At 42.5% G+C, this 16,754-nt stretch overlaps 2 protein-coding genes across 5 annotated transcripts; one reads left to right on the forward strand and one right to left on the reverse strand.

Moving 5' to 3' along the window:
• Positions 1 to 233: 233 nt before the first annotated feature.
• LOC135581918 (probable alpha,alpha-trehalose-phosphate synthase [UDP-forming] 9) lies at positions 234 to 5,393 on the reverse strand. Of its 4 annotated transcripts, none has more exons than XR_010494719.1 (4): positions 3,216 to 5,392; positions 2,298 to 2,571; positions 1,311 to 1,880; positions 234 to 1,197 (listed from the first exon to the last, which is right to left on the reverse strand). XR_010494719.1 is itself a non-coding variant. In XM_065141229.1 (4 exons), exons 1-3 carry the CDS (start codon positions 5,180 to 5,182, stop codon positions 1,560 to 1,562), a joined length of 2,562 nt encoding a protein of 853 aa, XP_064997301.1. In that variant the 5' UTR covers positions 5,183 to 5,393; the 3' UTR covers positions 234 to 1,137; positions 1,529 to 1,559. The 4 variants fall into 4 exon arrangements, 2 of the variants coding, with proteins under 2 accessions (XP_064997301.1, XP_064997300.1); XR_010494718.1 differs by having other exon boundaries at positions 1,294 to 1,880; XM_065141229.1 differs by having other exon boundaries at positions 234 to 1,137; positions 1,529 to 1,880; positions 3,216 to 5,393.
• Positions 5,394 to 12,132: 6,739 nt separating this feature from the next.
• Positions 12,133 to 15,909, forward strand: LOC103976900 (uncharacterized). Its single transcript, XM_009392244.3, has 7 exons — positions 12,133 to 12,501; positions 13,136 to 13,198; positions 13,365 to 13,501; positions 14,124 to 14,161; positions 14,270 to 14,318; positions 14,694 to 14,858; positions 15,601 to 15,909. Exons 1-7 carry the CDS (start codon positions 12,167 to 12,169, stop codon positions 15,795 to 15,797), a joined length of 984 nt encoding a protein of 327 aa, XP_009390519.2. The 5' UTR covers positions 12,133 to 12,166; the 3' UTR covers positions 15,798 to 15,909.
• Positions 15,910 to 16,754: the final 845 nt, after the last annotated feature.

Raw genomic sequence — 16,754 nt, forward strand, 5'->3', positions numbered from 1 at the left:
ATATTCATAATTTCCTTTACTTTTTCTGAAATAAATCCTTGATGCCAACATTGAATCTAAGCCTGCTTTTACTTGTGCTGAGGTGGGTTAAGAAGATCTTCATTATGGATAATATTAAGAAGATCTTAAATCCTTGATGTCAGCATTGACTGTTCTTCATCATGCATCTTTTGATTCCTTAATTTGGTCGTCACCGGAGTAATTATTCCCAGAAAAAAAATATAGATAATTAATATGGGTTCAAAAGAGAAAAAAGTATTCATTTAATGGTGCAAAAAAGTGATTGATATAAAAAATCTCAGATGATTGGAACAACTTATCGTGTGTTATTGGTGACCACAAAAACTATATATTACCGCTAGAAGAGATCTGATGTCATGATTATGGTCAGCATGAGTACCATCAATCGAGTATTTGGAACTCTACAGAAGAAGAGTTGGTGGCAGGCAGCCATCGCAAGTCGAAAAAAAAATGTCACACAGTTTGTTCTTTCTTGCGGACTTAAATCTTCTACGGGATCTTTTTCCTCCATAATATTCTTCTTAGCAATCAATTCATCTTCAGGCAAAAGCAGCCTTCATTTTGAGATGTGGCACGGCGTGGACGCCGAGATGAGATCAGGAAGCACAATGGCATATTCCAACGCCACTATTGGCCTTTGCCATGATTTCTCACGACAAGGATATATCTATAGTTGACAGGTCTCCCACGACTCTGCCATCTCCAATATTCTCCGGTCTTCTCGCCAAAGATTCGGCCAAGGATCTAAGTGGATAAAAATAATAGAGTTGGATCTCCTCACGTTTATCCTGTCGCCCCATTGGACAAGACGGTAATGCCCAGTGGCCAGTGGTGAGGGATAAAGATTTGGACCTCACCATGGCAACAAACACTGCACTCGACAAGAACACATGATTCTTTTTCCTCGACCACAACAGCACTACACTGCACTCATCTGTTCAACTTGTTATCCTCCTCTGTGCAACTGGGGAGGAAGACCAGATGCAGAATCTGTGCAAGGGAAGAGAACCATCAGATGTGCATGCGTCCTGCTGCTAAATTCATGTTGGGTTTAGGGTTTCATCGACTTGGAGGAGGCTGCTGTTCGATGAAGTGGTCCTTGTCTCTGAAAAGTTCCTGGAAAATGATCCATGGGGATGAATTTGCATTCTAGGGTTCCAAATGCATGGGGTAAACCTAGAAAATGACATAATGTTAGAAGGAAAACATGAGCCGTGTCGGATTATGTATCTGTTATGGCCTACAAAGAAGAGAAAAGGAAGAAAGAAATACTTTTAGGGGATATTTACAATGGAAAGGATGAATTGATTTCTGCCTACCAACTCTGCTTAAGGTGTAAGTCGATTATTTAGACATCTGAACCATTATGATTATTTTTTTCCTCGTAAAAAAGTTCCTAAAGCTTTCCACAGCCGGTGGTGTCTCCACTTCTTCATGCAATAAATCCTCCTCCTCGATTACCAAAACCCAGTTCAGCCAATTTCCGATACTTCATGCGAGAACTTACTTGCTCGGCTCCTGCAGAAGAGATGTATCATTCAGAGAGCCCCTTCAAATGACACTCCAAGGTCTGTATGTTTGTGTGGCTCTGCTGATGCATGGACAAGGCCTTGAAGCAGTTTTATGACATCGACTATATCATCAAGATAGTACTTAGCCTTGCTCGGCTTCTTGCCAACGGTGCAGGCAAAGACTTCAGCTAATGCTGGAACCAATGCCTCATTTGTGGAACTAATGATGCTCTCAAACATGTCTTCATCAGACTGGTCATCACCAATGCACAATATGAAATCCGGTGGCTTTCCGGTTCTCAACATGGTCGACAAAAGGTTTTCAACCACCACGCCTTTGCTTATCCCCTGCAAATGATCCCCCATATGATCTAGTTGTTAGTTGCTGTTGTCCAAATCAATTTAACAGAAGAAACAAGAAGTCATGTTTAAAAAAGCTGCATCTAAATAAAAAAAGGAAGAAACAACTGAACCAATTCAACACATGGCTCCACAGAGGTCCTGATTTGTTTTAAAAAAATATGGCAACAAAAGGTGTGGGCACAATAAGACTGTCATATGCATTCAGATACATGTTTTGCCACACATGGTGATGGACAGAAATTGTCTGAAGTCAATCCTAATCCATACCCCTTTATTTGAAATTGTTACTTATTAGACCGTGAACATGTTATGGATGTGACATTGATGGTTATTCTTTTGGTTGGACTGGAAGCAAACAACTAAAGCAAGGTGGCAGAACCAAAAATCCATGTTACTCCATACCTGGGGGTTCACCTCCACTATATGCTGGCCCCTTTTCACAACGACGGGCTCGTTGGCAAGCACGTTTTCTAGGTGATCAAGGAGTTCTTTTGCCTGGCAAGATCCAAAATCTGGATCAGCATCTTGATGATGCCAAACTAAGCCGCTTTCTTTGAATTCAATGCTGGATCCATCCGTTGCCTCAGTGTACAGCCTCATTACAGGTTCCGCAATCTTCTTCCAATTAAAATCTGTAGCTAGCATGAATGATTCCCATGGAGAATCCCGATTCCACCTAATAGCAACGAAACATAGCCCAACAATAATCTGTTAGCCATTAAACAGTGACAACTCCATACAAATTTTATAGCCTGGAGATACTTAGCAATAGCATTATAGTGCCACCAATCAGTTCAGTATCCTCCATATATGGTTAAACACACAAGACAGTTCATAATGTCGTTGGTGCTTATGTGCATAGTTTAAAGGATTTTCAAGTATTTCTTATGTTCCACTTGAACTTCTAAATAGCAAACTATGACCATGTCATCTAATTTGATTACATGGAATGCCAAAACAATATTTGGTTCACGACAATCACAAGATTTTGCTACGATCATTCTATATGATTTACATCATCATGCAATCTTCCATGTACATATCAGAATGGAAATAAAGTGATAATTTAATGTGATTTTCAACAAGCACATTACTGGTCTAGTAGACTTATAACTCCCTATAGAGGAATATATGAGTTCCTGTAAGTCAAATCAGTTTGCATCTGAACTGTCTACCTGTGTGCAAGACACTGTATTTTCTTTTTTAATATCTGATTTTACTCGGTTTCAAAATTGAAGTGATAACCAACAAAAAGATCAGTATAGGACAAGGTACTAAGGGTACTAAAAATTATAATAAGAATTGAATATGAGTGATTACCTTGTAAAATAGCCATGTTCAGCAGAGATTCCTAACTTCTCACAAGGGGCAAACCACTTGCTCAGCTCATCCTTCCCTCTACCACTGACCACAAAGACTATGTTCTTCGGGTCGCTGCATAATTCATTCAAAACTGAAATCACCTCGTCACTTGGGCCTTTGTCGACGGAAGTCTGAGGCATCATCGTCCCATCATAATCAAGCAAAATGAGTCTACTATTTGTATTCCTGTATGCTGAGACTATGTGCTCGACTGATAGCTTTCTGAAATTGGGACCCAGTGCAACTACTCGGAAGCTCATCCCAAACCCAATGCCCCAACATCTCCTGAGGAAATGGTCCTTGCAAGCCCGCTGCAAATCCTGATCAAAAGACCTTGCCCAGTAAGAAACATCATGAGAGCTAACATACTTGTAGTGTTTCTCGTGCCGCAACTGCTTCTCAACCTCTGGCATTGTGATGGCCAAATACATTGCATCTGCCACAGCATCCACGTTCCATGGATTTACCCTAATAGCTCCGCTTAGGGACGGTGAGCACCCGATGAACTCTGAAACCACAATCACACTCTTCTTTGGAACACCTCCAGGAGCAGGGCTGCATTGTCGACACACTGTGTATTTGTAGGGTACCAAATTCATACCATCCCTCACCGGGTTCACCACACAGCACTCTGCCATGGCATAGAAGGCTGCCTTCTCATGTGTCTGCACAGTGCGATCGATCAGCACAATGGGCTCATATCCAGGCTTTCCAAACCTTTCGTTGATCCTCCTTGTGATGGAACGGGCCTCTTCCTGGACCTCCTGAACATCTCTTCCTTGGCTCCTGGGAGGGTTGGCGATCTGGACCAGCACAGCCCGTCCCCTTAATTCCCGATGCTCCTCCAACAGCTGCTCCATCGCCAAGAACTTCAAGCCTATACCTTTGAAGAGATCGACGTCATCAACCCCAAGTATCAAGATCTGATCTGAATACTTCTCCTTGAGTTCCTGAATCTTTGCGGTCGTCTCCGATGAAGATATCACCGATTCAAGCTGGCCCAAGTCAATCCCGACAGGAAGGATCTTGACGGTGACAGTCCGGCCATAGTACTCGATGCCGATATACCCTCTCTTGGACTGGTAGTCGAGGCCAAGCAGTCGGGAGCAAGAGGAGAGGAAGTGGCGGGCGTAATCGAAGGTGTGGAAACCGACAAGATCACTGTTGAGGAGGGCCCGCAGGAGCTCGTCGCGGACCGGGATGGTACGAAAGATCTCAGAGGAAGGGAAGGGAGAGTGGAGGAAAAATCCAAGCTTTACTCTAGGAGAGCGCCTGCGTAGGAAGGTGGGGAGGGCGAGGAGGTGGTAGTCGTGGATCCACACGAAATCATCGTCCGGGTTGAGGAGCTCGATGAGGCGCTCGGCGAAGAGCTTGTTGGCAGAGAGGTAGGAAAGCCAGAGGGTGCGGTCGAAGGCGAGGCCACCGGTGGAGGAGGGCGATAGGGGGAGAAGGTAGTGGAGGAGAGGCCAGAGGTAGTGCTTGCAGAAGCAATGGTAGAAGCGGTGGTGGAGGTCGGCAGGGAGGAAGACGGGGAGGCAGCGGAATCTGGCGTAAAGGAGTTGGGAGACGGCGGCGCGGTGGGCGGGGCCGACGGCGACAGGGAGGGTGCCGACGTGGAGGACTTCGGCGTCGGGCGGGAGGCCAGATCGGAGCTGGAGCCCGAGAGCGTCAGGGTCCCAGGCGAATGCCAGCCCGGAGGACTCCGCGGGATCAGCGGCGACGCGGAGGGGGAGGCGGTGGGCGACGACGATCCGCCGGTCGCGGGCCGGCGTGGGTGAGAAGGAGGAGAGCTGGTCGTCATCTCCAGGTGCGGCGTCGGCGTCGGCGTCGGACATGAGGAGAGCGGGGGGCAGTCGGGGAGGGCGGCGAGGGTCGGGCTCGTCGGCAGCGACGTCGAGGAGGTTGGAAGATGAGATGGAAGGCATGGCCGTAGTGCCCCGATTAGGGTTCGCTATCGGTGGGTGTTACAGAGGGGGAGGAGGAAGGAGAGAGGCGGAAGCATTTGATGCGACGAGGTTTACCACAAGGTCTCATCTCTGGGATCACCGTGATATATATATAGGAAAGGGGCGGATAGGCGGAATAAGGTATCCCTGCGAGGATATCTCCTGCATTGGAGTCATCTCTGAAGGATGGATAGAGGAGAGGCGATAGGAATACGGAGGTGGAATAAAGAGGGAAAGAGGATAAACTCGGAAGACGCTATCCATCCATCGATGCATCCATCCGATACAACTTCTCCATAAATTCGGTAAAATTGTGCCCTTGCATGGATCAGATTTGCCCTAATAAATCCAAAATCTACATAGCGGTAAGAATTGACTGTGGCTCATAATACGCACTGTTTGGTCCGGATTGGGTAGAGGGAATCGATGTGGGGGATTAAGAGTGTGGATGGAGCCGTGTGGGACAGGCGTTAGGAAGGACCCGTGCAATGTTGGGCTGGATGATTCATTAAAGTCACGTGTGTTCTCATTGTCCAGTTGTCTCTGTCGCATGCTTTGGGTTTCCCACCCGTCCATCGATTTATCATGCCATTTTTATCCTGCATCTACCACTCCATCTATCCACGTTTAATCTAAACAATTACAATTACAATGATTATGATATGAGTTCCAAACTCATTTCTTAATTTTTTGTTTTCTGTAAAATGCGTTGGATTAAGTCCTTAAAAGGACACAGAGTGAGAGGGGTGGTAGAAGAGTCGGGAGGGAGGCGCGCGGATAATTACGTGCACCTCCTCGAAGACTGCGCACCTTATCCGACACGTGTCGGTGGGGTAAGTGTGCAAAGGACGCGTTCGGTGAAAGTACGTACCTAATTCTCCGCGAGAGAGCCACGTAGGACGGGAAGGCTTTAGGGTCGTGGCAAGATAGGATCGGCCGGCCGAGCAATGGGACGATCCAAGTGGGCCCAGAGTGGTGGACCCTTTCCTCCAACATCGCGTGCCGGGATCGGATTGAACGGATAGACTTGCGCGTCCGTTCCGCGTCCCCGCATAGAGCTTCTATGCGGGAAGCATTGCTCGCCTGGATCGTCGAAGTCGTCGAGCAGGGAAGAGGCATCCTCCCATTCGCAGTCGACGGTGGGCTCACGAACCAGTAGATGCCATGTTCCCTGGCTCGGCAGTGCGCCAGGTAGCCGCCACACGCCATCATCCTCATCCTTACCCCCACACGGCACAACACGTCACCACCGATGAGGCCTACCCACGTTATCCATAACAAGGCTTCCATTTCCTCGAGGCAAAATAGAAAAAACACAACATATAGGTTTGAGATATTAAAAAAAATGATAGAGGAATTAAGTGAAGAATAAATTGTAATACTTAAACGATTAGTCAGATCATAGTCTATCATTTTCATACATGACTTTGTAAATCCTAAGGTAGTTATGGCAAATTCAGTGAAAAAAATTGCATCGGAAGTCCGATTAGGAAGCTGACGCTTGTCAATGTTCTTAATCGTCTCTAGAGGTCACACATTTGTTTGGCGATTTAGGTGGTATGTTTTACGAACTACATATCCTACCTAACACACCTACCTTTCTTATGTGTCGTATGAAAACGATGAATATCTTCGAAATTAATGGAAGAGGTAGAGGTGTGCATTGGATCAAATACCTTGTGCACCTTATTAGTCTCTGTCGTTTTCGACGACATCGAGGGTAAGATTAAAGAGGAGGCAAAGTTACATAGATATTATAAATTATAGAAACCCTACATGCTACGTTTCGTCGCCGGACAAGGGACACGAATCCCCAAACTGGTGCACTCCTCGTCCACTGAGTGCGCGACACGTCTCCCATTCATATCAAGAATAATGGCCGGCAGGATTAGGTCAAAATCATGTGTCACTCGATCACGGAGAATGCATGCACTTCTCAACTTCAACTACAAATTATGACTTTCATACGAGGTCATAACAACAATCCTTTTGATTTATCTCTTGAGAGAACACGCCGAGAAAAGAGACTCAAGATAAGGGGGCATGAATGATAGATAAGAGACGAGAAAGTAGGATGAGGGGGAGACGGTTTCGTCCACATGTCGAAGTAAAAGAAGTCTCAGAGATAAATATTGACCGCTTTCCAACCTCATCCAAGAAAAGATGGCCCTGCGAATCTTCCACCAGCAACAAGTCAACAACCATGTCGTGAACATAAAGACAAGTGCCGTTCTCTGTTCTTCCACCATTAAAAAGTGCTTTTCACTTGTGCACGTATCAACCACTGCTCCGTCGCTTTTTACGTTGTACCATTCATTAACTTGGGATGATTTTATTAACGTGCACACCTCCTTCGAACATTGACACCTATCGACTTTTAGGGTAGTTCCTATGTCCTCATTTTTAGGAGGGGGCATCGATATAGGTTTCCCAATATTCGATTCGTATCCAAGTAGTTTAATTAGGACGAATCTGCCACTTCCTATAAAAATTATTGGGTCAAACCTTCACATGTCAAAATATTGGGTCAAACCTTTCTTGCACTCGATATTTACTGATCTGATCAAGTACTGGTAAAGAAATCATAACTCCTATAGCACTTGAAATCTATAATTATCATTGGTACCAAGATTAGGAGTTGTTACTGGACAAGTATCAACAATTTTGGTGGACCATTTGGATCTATGAAGTCCAAGGACTACCCAACTTTACAAAGGACTACAGGCGTCATGTACTTAAATGTGATTTAAGATAATTTTCCTGATAAAACTTCTGCCTAATCCTCCTCAGCTCCATACCCCTCATCAAGAGATTAAAACAAAATAAAAAAGGGAGTGGCCATATCTGCAAATCACAAACAAATGTCATGAAAACCACCCGAAAATCATGGAAAGCGTGCAATGCCCACATACAAGATCCCCACACTCTACCCACCAGTTCCCTGGTCATTGGCTATCTAGCTTTTGTCAACAAATGATTCAACCTCCTTGCCGCTTTTCATTCTTGTTCAAATCGAAAGAAGATAAGACTGCCTACTTGTCCGGGAGATTCAACTCCCATGTGTTGGCATTAATGGTGGAGAAAAACGTGGACCTTTACACTGGCAGGGTGGGGCTCCTCTCTCTTCCCCCCCACCCCCCACCTCCCCTCCTCCACACATCTGATCCATGGAGGACTTGTACCGAAACCAGGAAATATCTGGAACGGAGCTCGCATTCGTGGCTTAACAGCAGCAAGTGAAAGGCAAAAAGGGACGGAAGAACAGAAACAGGTTGAAGTGCCTAACTTTTGGGTGTCACTTGGGGCATGGTCTTAACTTGTCATGAAAGATAAGAGCAAAGTGTAGAAGTCCAAAAGCCAGTAATGTATCGGAAGCTAAATGTTCAAGACAAGCACGATGGGAACATGGGCTTTAAGTCCAGACTAGATGGAAGTTAAATGTTGAAGCTAAACATCCGAAAATACTCCAGCTGAGTCAATAAATTGTGTTATAAGACTTAAGTTCATACTAGACCTTGGGAAGAATTTGCTACACCAGGAACAGATATAATTGAAATTTCTCATGAACTCCAAACCCAAAACCTTGAGAGCAAATAATTAGCATCAAATCAGCACAAAGAGGAATTTCAATAGGTGGCATGAAATTGACAGATATCAGAATTCCTAGAAGTCAATGTAAACAGAATCTAAGAAGTCAACGCCTAATTGATATACTGAACGAACTCACCTTCATTGCACTGGTCGAGCAGTCTCCAGAGAGTCGCTCACCACAAACTTGTAACAGTAGCAGCTCTTCGTGGTTGCTGTCCACGACTGCAGCTAGATGTCTCTCCTGTTTACCACTTTCAATCACCTGGATGCATAAAGAATCACAAAATCATCAAGCAGAAATTCAAGCTGCTTATAGAGGATGAGTGGAGACAAGTTAAAAAATAATGTAATCATATCAAAAGAAAAAGTCAGGAGGAATTCCAGTAAATGATGGAAAAAGACAGATAAAACAGAAATGCTTGCAACTGCCAGAAGTCTCAGCAGGAGTACGACCCACTGTTTCAAAAACAAACGGAAAAGAAAATTTATATTGCTTGCTTCTGCAGAGATCATTTGTCAATTTATTTGATAAATGGCATGACATATTATACATTATTTGTCAAATTTATCGTAGAGTGATGTACTATTGTTGACTAAAACGATATAAGTTGGTAGCTAACAGAACATAGATACACTTTGGTCTGTAGATTTTGCTTCTTCAGGACCCAGTACCGTGAGCCCTTACAAATACAATGTTCGATACGGATCTTCAATATCTTTCAATGTTTGCCTGGACAGCAACCAAATCTCCAGAGAACATTTACACAGGACCACATTGAATCTTTCTATTGTTTGCTTAGACATTAGCCAAATCTATGTGAAGCATTCACATAGGACCACATTCTCACTTGTCACTACCAAATATTGGTGAAGCTCCACAAACAACTTATAGTTTGTAATAATAACAAAAATTTATCTGCCACATCAGCAAGCAAACAGATACCCTCTTTTCTTCTGATGAGATAGATGAGCTTAAAGACACTAAAGGTGTTGATGATTTAGCTTCATGGTGAGACCTGATAAAGTCTTGGGACTTAAACTATGCATGAAATGTATATCCTAAAATATATTTTCCAAATTAACCACCAATCTCCGCTTCATCTTATCCTGAAGTGCATTTCCTCATGACATTCTTTAATCTGAGCTTTTCTCTTAGCTATGTCAACCAACAAATTTCTGATATCAGCAGTACCTTTCTAAAATCCACTTTATGAGCCTTTTACTTGTCTTAATTGCCGAAGATATTCTTGATACAGTGATCAGCTCAGACCCACTCCTACAACTATGAAACTGAAATATATAACTCATTCACAACGCAAATGAATTCCAGCACACCAACAAAACGTGGGCATTGAGTCCTTTTTATGCCAGTCATTAGGTGTCAGTTCAAGGAGATGAATTTATCACTTTCTTATTATAACACACTGACCAAAAAAATGTCTATGCAAGGATTGTCATGAAATCAAAGCTTATATTACTTATCAAACCATTTATGATGATCTAAATACTTTTGGTGGTTCCTCTGTCATCTGTAAGTTTGTAAATATTCTCAGAAATCCATTAGGTGAAGCAGAATACTCAAAAGGGTAACAACTTTTGAAATATTATACTCTCCAATACAACAATTATAGATTGATGTGGGCACCCAAATCATTGATGTCCAATGAACACTTCTAATCTCAAGCATAACTAAAAACAAGACTGTTTAAAATGACAAGAAGCAATTCTAGAAGTAATAAATGCTCAGATTTATATCAAACATTGATCTTACCATGTTCTAATAAAATATAGACAATTAGATCAATGAAGGCCAGAAATCATCTACCAAGTACGACCTTAAAGGGCCAATACCTAATAGTCAACCAACTTTATGAACCCAAACAAAAGACAGGGCAACATCATCTCAAGCAAAAAAATTCAAAAATGAAATGCAGATAGAAAGATTTTGGAGGTCTCATATCTCAACTTAAAAAGGGTAATAATAATGACAGTGTGCATCCTGTTTCATAGCCCGTAGTGTATGGGCTTCAAGTTAAGTTCTATTATGAGAACAAACCAATCTGTCACTTGACAACAGTAAATATCGGCTTAATCATTATGTCTGATTAGTGTTCTTTTATTTCTCCTTTCTTACTAAGAAAAGAAGTTTAAAATATGCTTGCAAATATCTCAGCCTTCTTTCTAAACTATGGAGCAACATACAAGAATGAAACATCAATCTGACTAAACTTCATACATATTTCTGCTTTGCATCAGCAGCTTTTTGTTCCATTGGATAAATTTTGGAGTGAAAGAAATACTGTAATCTAAGGAAATTCATGGAGACACACAGGGTTCAACGATGCTACAAGTGATCCACGCCTCGTGATGCAAACAAGGCACGAGAACGTGTTCGGAAATGAGATAGAAGCACTGGTTGAAAAGTTAAGTATCATGTGGCAGAATGAAACACCAACCCAAAGTCCTTTCGTGGAGGCGAACGCTGCAACACCGTAGGATGAACCCTCTTCAGTCCCTCACACCGCAACGCCATTGCCTATGTCATCCAACCCCCTCACTCTCGATGTCCGTCTGATGAACCCCGGTCGGGATTAGGGTTTCGACAGATTGGTGGACGGATACTTAACGATCTTGTTGTTCTCCACCTACTCCTTAATCTTCTTCAGCGTCTTCTTCATCCAGATCGGAGAGCTCCAAGCCCTCGCGATCGTGTACATGGCGCAACAGAGAGATTTGAATTCGAGAGGAGGAGAACGGCGAGCCGGGAGTTGGGCTAGTTTGGACCTTCGTCATAACAACTATCTTGACGGTTAAGCTCACTAGGTCGGTGCGTAGAACCTCAGAGGTCTTATTTAATGAGTTACTTTACGTCTCGACCAGTGGTTGCTTTGTCTGGCTTACCGATTTCAGGATACAGTTTGCGCCATACTTCTCCCAATAAAAATCTAGGTAACAAATTGGGTAACGTAAGTATGGGTGTCAAATATAGATTTGTTTTTATTCAACTCGCAAACAAGCGAGGCAGTGATGTTCTCACCTGTGGGGCTCGCATGGACCTCACGGTTTCATCCAATGACAAGGCAGGTAGATTGGACAAGTAACGTCTCAGTGGTCACTGAGAGCATTTTTCTAATCAGCGAAGTCGCTTCGCGTGACACCAGAAGCGTGGATAGGAATCCACACTTTAATTTTTTATGATCCAATGGTTGAAGGCATTATAATAGGTGGGGTCCAACTTAATGGACGGTTGGATATGAGATTGGACGATTCGTCAACAAGGTCTATTGGAGAAGATCCGCCCCAAGAAAGCATAAGAAACCCCACTGAGAGTTTTGGGGAACTCCGATTGAGCGCAAAATTGCGACGCATGAAATGGGTCACACCGTCCTCTCTCCTGCCACTCTCCCTCCCCGAATCCAACTGCAAGCCTTCAAATTAGGGTTAGGGGGTCGAGAACCGCCGGCTCGTCCTCTTCGTCTCGCTTCGCGCCCGAGATTTCTGCGCGGCTGGAAGCCTCTTCGCCTCAAGGCGGTTCCGCGGGCGGTGCGAGAGGAAGGCTTATCGCCGTGGGACGATAAGCCGTACGAGCTTCTTCCCGGTGGAAGGAGGTCGTACCTTGACGAGCAGGATGTCGTGAGCTTCCTTAACCCACCCAAGGAGTTTATTCCCATCGATCCCGCTTCCTACCACCCGGCCGCTTATTTGTGGTGAGATTCCGCTGGCAGCATCGTGCTTTCTTGTTATACTTTGCTTTCTTATATTTTTAGGGCTGTATATATGATTTTTTTGTACTTGTTTTATTGGGCACAATGTGTTGATGAAACTAATCATATGAAAATAATTAAGTGCCTCCGTTCTAGTCATGCTCCATATGCCTCAACAGCGAGAAAAGCTATAACTATTGAACCAACAAATGAAGAAAATAAGTAATTGTTGCTGAAGACAATAATCATACTTTATTTGTAAGAGTGTGTAAGGGTCTTGTGGTCTTTGCATATTGTCGAAGATTATGTAAACTTTATATAAGTGAGATTTTTGGCACCTTGGCGCCTTCTGTGTCTAGTGCCGTTGACTATACTGGTATAAAGAGACTATCGAGAGGTTAAATGTGTATTGAGTTTGCTAAGGACAATGAACTGCAGCACAGATGTAGTCAATGCTATGTTTTCTTTTTATGAAGCGCAATAAGTTGTATTGCCAGGATGGACTATATGTGAACGTCGGTGTTACTATATGTTAAACACTTTTGCATTGAGGTGGTACCATTGATAGGCTCCTTTGCAGCTGCAATCACATTTTTTAATAGTGTTTTCATTTAAGTTTTGTTTGACTTCATAACAGGAAGAAAATCGGAGATATTCCTGAAGAAAGGCGACATAGGTTGCTTTCTATTGTTAAAGGAAGGTATTCCACTTAAATTATAGTTGATTGCTGAAATCTATCCTTGTGCATAGAAATAATGATCACCTTGCTGTAGCTATCTATATTTTATTTCCATAGTGTGGTGTAATCTCATGTACTTTTAGACAAAAAATATAAGTAATTGATACAGATGCTTTTTATAGTGCAGACTAGTATCAAGATGTTGGGAACTAGCTGGAACACGTTATCAGGATGCTAAATTGGCAAAACAAAGTGCATCTGCATTGTTGACCTTTGAAAATAATTCAACGGCATTGGAATTTTGGAACTGTCGAACAAGTGGAGGTACTTTTCCTTGATAAAGTGTAAATCTTGATGTCAAAGATTACTTTTGAACTCAACTCCATAAAAATCCTTCTGTCATTATTTATTTATTTGTTCTAGTCACGGATATCAAGGATTTGTTGTGCCAGCTCAGCTGTCATGCCTGTTATGGGCCCGTTGGCCATTAAAATAGGTTAACATGATATGCAGATCACAAGACATATTGACAATTATCCAACTTGTGCTGTACTTGTGTCGCCTCAGATGTGAAATTATATGCTTAATATTGTATGTAGGCGTTTGCTCCACCTGGCCTTGTCCAGCCATGATAACCCACTTCTATGGGTTGGACAGTTAAAACAAAGTAGGTTATTACAAGGTTGCTTTTACTTGACACCAAAATTTGTCGTAGCCTACTTGAATTTATGGCATGGAACATTTCTTTTGTTAGCTATACATTCATCTTAAAGTTTTCAATTGTAATTGCACTTGCATTTGTATTTGTCATAACTAAGCTATTAATCTGATAAGTTATGTTTCTTTGATGTACTTTCTGTTACCTCGTCTTAACACCTGGTAGATGAGGAAGACCTCTTATCTGCCAAGTTTCACTTCCCTCACATTCTTGTTTACCTTGAACCAGGTCCTTTGCCTGTTGATTGGCTTAATGACTTCGGAAAGGTCTGTGCTTCCATCCAACATCTCAATTCTTTTCCTTGCTATAAATCTTGGTTCAATTTGTATCGGTTGTGTGCATAAGTTCTTATTGTTCTTTATCACTTAGTTCAGGTTATCTTCCATGGCAAGGATGGGGATACATATGGACGAATAATTATCGGTAATATTTCTGCTGGTGGATATGTTCCAATTTACACCACGTTCTGTATATCAATTGCATTTGTTCTTGTTATTTCCTTTGGATCCTTTTCGCTGAAGAGCAAGCAGCAAGATGACTGAGCCATCTCAGATCAACTATACAACTTGCATTTTGATTTACTGTTACTGACCTAAGTCCTGAAACTGTTATTAAAATTTTACTAATTTTAAAAGTTTCCAAGAATTGTTGTTCACCTATGAGATTCATTAACTAATATTTGTTTGGATGAGCTGAAAGTTTTTAGAATTTTGTATATCTCATCGAATATTGGTGCTCTGTACTTCTGTTAGTGGTCACTAAAACATAGTAATCAGTTTATGCTTTTTAACGCTTCAGGTGGATCAATACCATTCGGTTTGGGTAAATATTATAGTCCTCTGTACTTCAAGGTGACACCACTCATGGAAGTTATGTCAACGGAGCAGCCTTGTGATGTGGCTTATGAGTTTGGAAATGGGCTTTTGGATCCATGGAAAATTCCTGCAGGCTTCCCGAAACCAGGTAAAACTAACCAATTAGTGGATAACAAACTACTAAATAGCATCAGTTCTGGCATTTGATGATATGAACCACTGTGTTAGATAATTAGGTTTTACAAATTGCATCTTGTATAATGGCAATCACACTGTACTTGACTACAGGCTCTGTTTCGTGTTGTTTGTGGTGATGTTAGCTTTACAAAAGTTTGTTGGTTATTTCAACATTCAATCCATATGCTTACACCAGTAAACACCATACAAATTTTTAACAGATCTGATTAGACCAGAAGTGAGGTCTGGCAGCTACATACAACTGCACGTGTTTCTATTTGCAACATCATAAGACATAACTGTTTTTAATTTCTTTGTTGATGGTATTCTCAAAAGCTTCATTGCAATCTCGATCATATATGTTTGTCTTTGTTGCAGTACATTATATAGTTCCTCATAACTTATGTTAACGTCGGATTTTCATTGCAAAACTTACATGCCATCAGTGCTATTTCTGCAAGCTCATAAAGATTTTTAACTTGTACATCTGTAGATCATGCTTGTTTCTTTTTTTCAAAGCCATATTTAGTTCTTTGCTGCTCTCCTTGTAGTATATTTTATTTACTTCCATCCTTATAGGAAATTTGATGTGCTCCTATACAATGAATACTATGGTTGAAATGCCACTTCCCTCGGTACCTTATAAATGCATGTCTTATGACTGATATATGAGTAATACCACATGGTTCTCATTTTCTTCTTGTTGTTCACAGCCGAGCATCCGTGGCCATTCAACGATCATTTGGTTATTTATGTACGCCATGCTGGACCAGGAGTGATGGTAGGGCAAGCATGGCAAGAAGGGAAAGAGTTGGAACAAGTGCCAAAAAAATTATGTGGTGAGATATTGATGGTAAAATATTTTGCTGCCTGTGGTCAGTGGAATGAAGGTTGTGCTGAATCTGATTGATTAAATCCATTTTTCAATAGATATCAAATTGTGTAATAATTTGAGGACCTTCCATGAAATTCCAAGGTACCGGTCGATTCTCTTTTAATATAACAACTATTTTCATGCTTCATTCATTCTCCGTGACGTACACGTGAAGCCGCATCCATCCAAAGCTCTCTATTTTCTCGGTCTTTCTTTTCTTGATGGGGTTGATTTGTCCGTCCTTCTCTGTTTTGTGCACGGATCTCAAGACTGATCGGACGGTGCCGTAGAGGATAGCAATTCCTACTACCCGCACGCTCTGAGGCCCACGCTCGAGGTACCTGTCGGCACTGAGCTGTCTTTTGACGGTAGCTTTACTGGCGGAAGTGGGTGCTCGTCGGCATGTCGGTGGAATTCTGCCTCCAACCCTGACACAATTAATGGCCGTCACGACCACTTCCGCAAGCCATAAAAACTCTTCCGCACACTATCACTTGCCACGTCGCCTCTGCTTAGGTGGGTCCCAAAGCCGACGGTTCATTCCTCACGTTCTCCTTCCGTCACCGCGGCGGAAGAACACTAACACTTTTCTCACCTTTTTCCTTACCTGCTCTTTCTACCTTCTTACGAATAGAAGGAAGTTGGGACCCACTCATCACCGCGACCGAAGAAGGCCATGACTTATGCACCTTTGTTTCTTATCCATGTCATTTACCTTCTTGTGACCAGAGAAAATATGGGACCTACTCAGACGTCCCGAATCACAGGGCGATTGAAAACTGAGTATTTGACTTGACAGTAGGAAAGGCGACATAAAAGAAGGGAGAAGGTTTCGAGCTCGAGTCGTTTCCGTACATTTCCTTGTCTCTGCTGAGCTAAGTTTACAGTTCACGATAAAAAAAAAACAAATTTATTGCAATTAAAAATCCAAAAAAGCTTTTTCTCGGATTAATTAATCTTGCGTCGTTCTAAGTCTCCCCTCGGTCTTCCCCA

Source organism: Musa acuminata, chromosome BXJ3-3 (assembly GCF_036884655.1).
Source record: "Musa acuminata AAA Group cultivar baxijiao chromosome BXJ3-3, Cavendish_Baxijiao_AAA, whole genome shotgun sequence".
Lineage (NCBI taxonomy): Eukaryota > Viridiplantae > Streptophyta > Magnoliopsida > Zingiberales > Musaceae > Musa > Musa acuminata.